This window comes from Henckelia pumila, chromosome 3, assembly GCF_033568475.1.
Source record: "Henckelia pumila isolate YLH828 chromosome 3, ASM3356847v2, whole genome shotgun sequence".
NCBI lineage: Eukaryota > Viridiplantae > Streptophyta > Magnoliopsida > Lamiales > Gesneriaceae > Henckelia > Henckelia pumila.
Window position 1 is genome coordinate 192,967,122 of NC_133122.1, and position 6,972 is coordinate 192,974,093.

Sequence of the window (6,972 nt, forward strand, 5' to 3'; positions counted from 1 at the left end):
ACGGTCCCGTCTACGCAATCCACTCAATAAAATTCTTAAAAAAAATCTAAAAATACAATAATTATGGGTTAAATGCTAAAAATAAATTTTAATCATGCATATAATTCACATAAATGTCATTTAACCCAAATATAAATTTTTAAATAATTAATTTCCCTAATTATGCATGCGAATTCACGTATTAAAAATTTCCGGGTGTTACAGGTCTTCTCTCTCGAGTTGACTGCCTCACTTTGGAAACCTCTGACTCAACTGGTTCTTGTTCCTCGTGCTCTGGTACTGCTTCACAAGAAACTTGATCTTTGTCTGTCTTACTTTCCACCTGAATGATAGTAGTTTCTGAATTCAGTGTGCCTTTGTCTCCCTTCACTTTATCTTCCTCAAAGATAACATCTCTGCTGATGATAAGCTTGTGGACAGTAGGATCCCACAAGCGAAACCCCTTTACTCCATCAGCATAGCCCAAGAAGATGCACTTTCTGGATTTGGAATCCAACTTTGATCTTTCTTGTTCATTGTACAACACGTACACCAGACTTCCAAATGTATGTAATCGAAAATAATCAGCTGGCTTGCCAGTCCACACCTCCATCGGAGTCTTCAAATCAATCGCCATTGAAGGAGAACGATTGATGATGTAAGAAGCGGTTTTAACTGCTTCTGCCCAAAATGACTTTGGTAGACCCGCAGTACTCAACATGGACCTTGTTCTGTCCAACAAAGTTCTGTTCATCCGCTCTGCCACTCCATTCTGTTGAGGCGTGTAAGCCGTCGTGAACTGTCTTTTGATGCCCTCATGCTGACAAAATGCATCAAACTCATCACTGGTATATTCTCCTCCATTGTCAGTCCTCAAACACTTGATTTTCTTGTCAGAATCAAGTTCAACCCGCGCTTTGAAAACTTCGAAAACATCTGACTTCTTCTTGATTGGATACACCCAACATCTCCTAGAGAAATCATCAATAAACGAGACAAAGTATCTCGCTCCTCCTAGGGATACCATCGGTGCTTGCCAAACATCAGAATGAATCAGCTCCAATATTCCTTTGCTCTTGGCAGTAGACGTGCCAAACTTCAATCTGTGTTGTTTACTGGTAACACAATGCTCACAAAAGGGTAGAGTCACTTTTGTAAGCCCTGGCAACAGCTTCCGTTCAGAGAGAATCTTCATTCCTCGTTCTGACATATGTCCAAGATTTCTATGCCACAACACTGTTGATTCTTCTCCCGAACCAATTGATGCAACAGCTAGTTCCGCCTCTTTGTGTGTTTTCTCCAATAATACATACAGATTTGCAGCAACCTTTTCCGCCTTCATAACCACAAGCGCGCCTTTCACAATTTTTATGATACCTTTCTCAATACGAGTTTTGCACCCAATATCATCCAATTGCCCCAAAGACAAAAGATTTTTTGTCAGACCCTTCACATGTCGTACCTCCTGTATGGTGCGAATAGTGCCATCAAACATTTTAATTTTGATGGTACCGACCCCAGCGATTTCCAAGGCATGATCATTTCCCATGAATACAGATCCTCCTGAGACTGGTTCATACTGGTCGAACCATTCTCTCCTTGACGTCATATGCCATGTCGCTCCTGAATCCATAATCCATGCATCACAAAATTTGTGTCTGCCTTCCGCAACTGTTGCTGCTTCGCTGAATAATATTTCACCACCGCCTGAAGTACTGGCCACATTTCCTTCAGATCCCTTATCGATGCTCTTCGTACACTCTCTCTTGAAGTGCCCTTTACCGCCACATTTAAAGTAGTAAATATTCTTCTTCTTACTTCTTGACTTGGATCTACCATATCTGTGGCTCCCACTGGAGTCACGCTCCGTCAATCTTTCTCTCGTCATCGGTAAAGCCTCTGCTTGCTTCGACGTTGCCAACCTATCTTCCTTGTTCCTTCGACGACTCTCTTCTCCAAGAACCGCAGTTAAGACGTCGTCAAAATTTAAATTATCCGAAAGAACATTGTTGGTAACATTGATGATGAGCTGATCGTATGAATCTGGTAGACTTTGAAGTAGAAGCTCCGCACGTTCTTTTTCCTCTATTTTATGCCCCATAGACGTGAGCCGGGAAAATAGAGTATTCAGTGTATTGATATGGTCGGTCATCGATGAGGATTCCGCCATCCGAAGAGTATAAAGCTTTCTCTTTAGGAAAATTTTGTTGTGTAGTGACTTGACCTCGTACAATTTTGTCAGAGTATGCCAAATAACTTTTGCGCTTTTTATTTCAGAGATACTTGACAAAACTTCATTCGCTATAGCCAAGTGCAAATTGGCAACAACATTGTGATTCATCTCGTTCCACTTTTGATCGTCCGTGACATCCGCCGGTCTATCTCCAATAGCTGTCAAGCAACGCTCCTTTGTTAGAATTGCTTGCACCTTCAATTTCCACAGCAAAAAATTGCTTCCGTTGAACTTTTCTATCTCGTATTTTGCCGTCATCTTGACTACAAGAATCCTGCCTTATAAAATCTTCAAAAAATCTTTTCTGATGTGGAAGATCAGTCAAAGCTGCAACCACAGAGCATACTCAGAATTTTAAGAAATTTTATGCCAAGGCTTTGATACCACTTGTTGGTTCCAGGTGCGGCATTACGAGATAGAAACTATGGAAATTGAAGACTAAATAGACACCAAGATTTACGTGGAAAACCCCTAAAATTATTAGGGTAAAAACCACGGGCAAGACCAAAAGATTCCACTATAATATTTGGAGAATTACAACCTCTCTCTGTGTTTCCAAAAAGAGACACACTCTTTTATACAGAAGAAAAAACCTATCTCATATAGAAATAAACAAGGGAGATGAAGAACACTCAAGAATCAGATAAGAGAACTTGAGAATGGGATGCTTTTCATTCCAAGAGAATGCACCTATTTATAGGTGCAATCTCTCGGTAATAAATGTTTGAATTTTCCTTCATTTTTGTACGCACAAGTGTAATGAGTGTTGTCTCATTTTCCAATACTTACTGCCACCAATTGCCACCTACCATTTGACTATTCAAACCCAACATTACAGTGATAGATTCATCTCTCTGTTAACCATAACCTATACACATGACGCAATGGTGGGTAGCTTTATGCATGTTTGTGGAAATGCCTATGAGAAGTTCAATTTTTAAACAAGATTCAAATTCTGGAGTGTGAGCTTTAATTTTGATGTCTCTACTTATGTCTTTCTTATTTCTTTAACAAGATACAGATGTCGTCTTCATTGGAGGAAGCAATGCCTGATGATGTTATGTTTATGAAGCTTGCTCTACAACAGGCAGGTGTTCAGTTATCCAAAAACGCCTCATTTTTGTGTGTGTATGTGGTTCTAGAGGCTTTTTATGATGTTGATGCAATTGTAATTTAAAGTTCCGATTTTTTTTATCTGAGTAGATTAAGTCAAACCAAAGATCAGTGAATGAGTCAATACTAATGCTGATCACGAATGCTTAGCACTTCGGTAGAACCGTAGCTCGATGTCAATTCTTTTCATTTTACTGATGTACTTGAGTACTTTGGGTATGGAAATTATTGAACTATTGCCCAGAGTATATTGACATGCATGATTATGATTATTCTCACCTCTCCCTTACCAGGCTAAGCTTGCCTTGGACAATCTTGAAGTACCAGTGGGGTAAGCTTCTTTTGTTGTTCTCCTTTTAAACGATTTTTTTTTTAAAAAAAAAAAAATACCCTCATATTTCATATGGGAAAGCAAATACCAGTAATGATTGTAACTTAATTATTAGTTGAATATGCAGATAAAAAATTCAAGGGGGAAAAACAATTTTCTGACGTGATTCTTTATAATATCCATGATACAAGTCCCCATTGTGCCTTTTACAATAGGAATAGTTTGATAAGATTGGGACTTTTCTTTTGATGCAGAAAATGGATTACCAAGTTTTCGTGTCATCCTCATTAAAATTCCTTTGTCATTTAATCAGTTGTGTTATTGTTGAAGATCAGACTGTCATTGCCTCAGGGAGGAATCGGCCTACTGAGACTAGAAATGTATGATCTCATATTTGGGATAATATCATCTCTCTTGAATTTGTACTTGCTCAATTTTACTTGGCTCGTATTTGTCCTTCCTGTAATATTCGTATGATCATTATCACTTGTTATCTACAGGCCACTAGGCATGCTGAGATGGAAGCAATTGATAAGCTGCTTGAGCAGTGGCAGAAAAGTGGACTAACGAGGGGAGAAATTTCTTTGAAATTTTCACAGTGCACCCTTTATGTTACATGTGAGCCATGCATAATGTGTGCAGCAGCTTTATCTATCATTGGTATGGCAAAACAAATACTTTTCCATTTTTCTTGTTGCTTTTAATTGTGCTCACTTTTGGTTGTCATCACATGATTGTCAATCAGGTATTAAAGAGGTATTCTATGGGTGTGCAAATGATAAGTTTGGAGGTTGTGGATCGATATTGTCCTTGCACACTTACAGCTCTGGAAAACATACAAGGTTTGAATCTGATATGTAATCTTTTTCAAAATCACGGCTCGTTTCGGGAAAGCTTTAGTTTATAAAATCATATCAAGATTTTATTTTCGAAGTGACTTTGTATGATTATTTGTTGTATTTAGTGAATGGCTGAATCATACACGTCAACCTTTACGTCTCCTTTTGTTATGTGTGCCTGAGCTGTATTTTGGTTATTGGAGTACACTACTTATCTTCATTTATTTTGATGTGCTAGATGATTATTGCTTCAGGGATTTATGGCTTCAAAATATAATAATAATACAGTATTAGTAAAGACATTTACTGCTAAAACAAATTTATGGTAATTCTATTTGTGCTAAAGCTTCTAAAAACGCTTGGCGGTAGGCAGGCGGCCATGTGTTGTCTAACACCTGGGCGCCTAAGTAGCTACCTAGTGCCTAGAAGGTTTTTTTATGTAAATATTTTAATTAATTATAATTATAATTATAAAAATGTATAAAATATTTTATAATATCTAATATTAGTCAAAGTGAAAGTATACATAAATTTGTTCAAAGTTTGAATTAATATTATTTCAACCATTCTTATTAATGTGCATAATTTTTTTTATGTGCATATATTTCAACAAAATATGCATAATTTTTTTTAAAAAAGTTTTATTAATATTTTTAAATTTATTACACTGCTCGTGCTGCTTTATTAACACTGCTCGTGCTGCTTTATAACACTGCTCGTGATGCTTTATTAAACTTGTAATTTCTGGGGATAATAATTCTTTGTGAGAAGTGTAGTTTTTACTTTTTTGTGCTATACTTGATTTTTACTACATTCACATTTCACACCATGAATCCAGGTTAGGCTTCCATAACTGAACACACTTGTTTGAATAATTTTTGCCTTTGTTATCATGTTTTGTTTCTCTTACGGTTGGTAAAAATGTATGAGTAGATGCTTCCTTGTCTTGTTTTTCTTTCTTTTTTAATTTTTTTTTGACAGTGACGGAGGCTCAAAAAGGAAGGAATTTAAATGCACAGGAGGTGTAATGGCATTAGAAGCTATCAATCTTTTGAGAAGCTTTTACGAACAAGGAAATCCCAATGGTATGTATATTTAAAAGAGCCGGTGATGATTAGGAATTTTTGCACCATTGACGAATTTTTGTTAAATGAAAATATATGGAGGACATATGATGCTCAGTATCTCGGTCATTCAGTCTTAGGCCACAATGCTTTTCTGCAGCATTGCTACCTTAGTAATTCCATTACCTGAATTCTTTCATGTTGTCAACAGTTGGATTTTTTAAACGAAATTGACTCTTTTCTCATTTTCTTTGGCAATCTGTTTCTTTTAACACGACTTAGCTCCAAAGCCTCATAGAAAACCGATGGAACCGCCGGACTAAAACTCATACTCTACATCAAGTTTGGTCTTTGTCTGCTACTGAAAGAGGTACATATTTCTGCACTCTTGTCATTATGTTGTTATTTCGTATCTATTTTTTTTTTGTTTTTTAATGCCCTCTCTTAATGATGATTCATCATTTGATACTCTATGTTTCTGTATACACGAATTACTGTTACAGAAGGACCTAGGCATGAAAATAATTCACGCAAACCTTCTATCTAAATTACTTGGTGCTATGTCGTCCGGTGTTCCATTCACATCCCATATCTTAGACATAATCTCCTTTTGGTTTTTGTACAGCTCTCTTCTATCTTTTCACTTTGAATAACGATTATAAGAAATTGCAATTGCTTCTGCACACCTACCGGTGTCACTGGCCTGCCAGGTTCTTTGATCGAGACAAATTGGTTCGGCTCGAAAGTACCAGATGAAGGCGACAACCGGTTAATGCATTTTGACAGACTTTGTCACTAGTTTGAGGGAGTGACGGTTGAACCAGAATTGGAATTCTTGATTGCATTGATGATCCAATCGATTTGATTCTGGTTTTTTTGCATGCTGAAACAGTTTACGACCATTATTTATTTTCTCATCCGTGATCTAACAATGGATCGTATGTTTATGCTGCAAAAAACGACGTTCTTGGAGATTGCAAGATATGTGGAAACTATTTACTATTATTCGAAATCTGATCTTTCAGATTGTCAAGCTCATGTATTGTTACCCTAACAACAATGCGATGTTCCCATGCGTATTTACTTTGTTTGTTTTAAGGTTTGAAGAACTGGATATGTTTTTATAAATTTTTTAGTGTTGGATAATTCGTAGCATATTGCACTCGAAGATGTTGAGAGATCTCTTGGACATCACCTCCATAAGTTACACCTGAGTTTTCTATGCTGTTTGGTCTTCTGAGATGGTGTATATCCTGGATAAGTTAAATACTTCAAGTTCAAGAGGCTTTAATGTAATGCTGTTTGCGGTTTTGTTGAGATGTGAATTTGATATTTTCATATATGATTCAGACGAGGATGCTGATCCAAAGTTTTCATGCTTGTTTCCGGGAAGTTGCTATATTTGCATATCTG

General features: G+C 36.9%; 1 protein-coding gene across 1 annotated transcript; it reads left to right on the forward strand.

Annotated features, from left to right (window-relative positions):
• The first annotated feature begins 3,437 nt into the window (after nt 1–3,437).
• LOC140893003 (tRNA-specific adenosine deaminase TAD2-like) lies at nt 3,438–6,625 on the forward strand. The gene is made up of 7 exons (XM_073302075.1): nt 3,438–3,656; nt 3,970–4,036; nt 4,157–4,316; nt 4,402–4,498; nt 5,477–5,580; nt 5,842–5,929; nt 6,270–6,625. Exons 3-6 carry the CDS (start codon nt 4,175–4,177, stop codon nt 5,880–5,882), a joined length of 384 nt encoding a protein of 127 aa, XP_073158176.1. The 5' UTR covers nt 3,438–3,656; nt 3,970–4,036; nt 4,157–4,174; the 3' UTR covers nt 5,883–5,929; nt 6,270–6,625.
• Nucleotides 6,626–6,972: the final 347 nt, after the last annotated feature.

What these genes read in the sequence shown, in the direction of transcription:
- LOC140893003 (XM_073302075.1), top strand. Translation starts at nt 4,175, where the DNA reads ATGGAAGCAATTGATAAGCTGCTTGAGCAGTGGCAGAAAAGTGGACTA. An exon ending in AGCTCTGGAAAACATACAAG is followed by an intron (nt 4,499 to 5,476) that starts GTTTGAATCTGA and finishes TTTTTTTGACAG; the next exon opens with TGACGGAGGCTCAAAAAGGA. An exon ending in CGAACAAGGAAATCCCAATG is followed by an intron (nt 5,581 to 5,841) that starts GTATGTATATTT and finishes AACACGACTTAG; the next exon opens with CTCCAAAGCCTCATAGAAAA.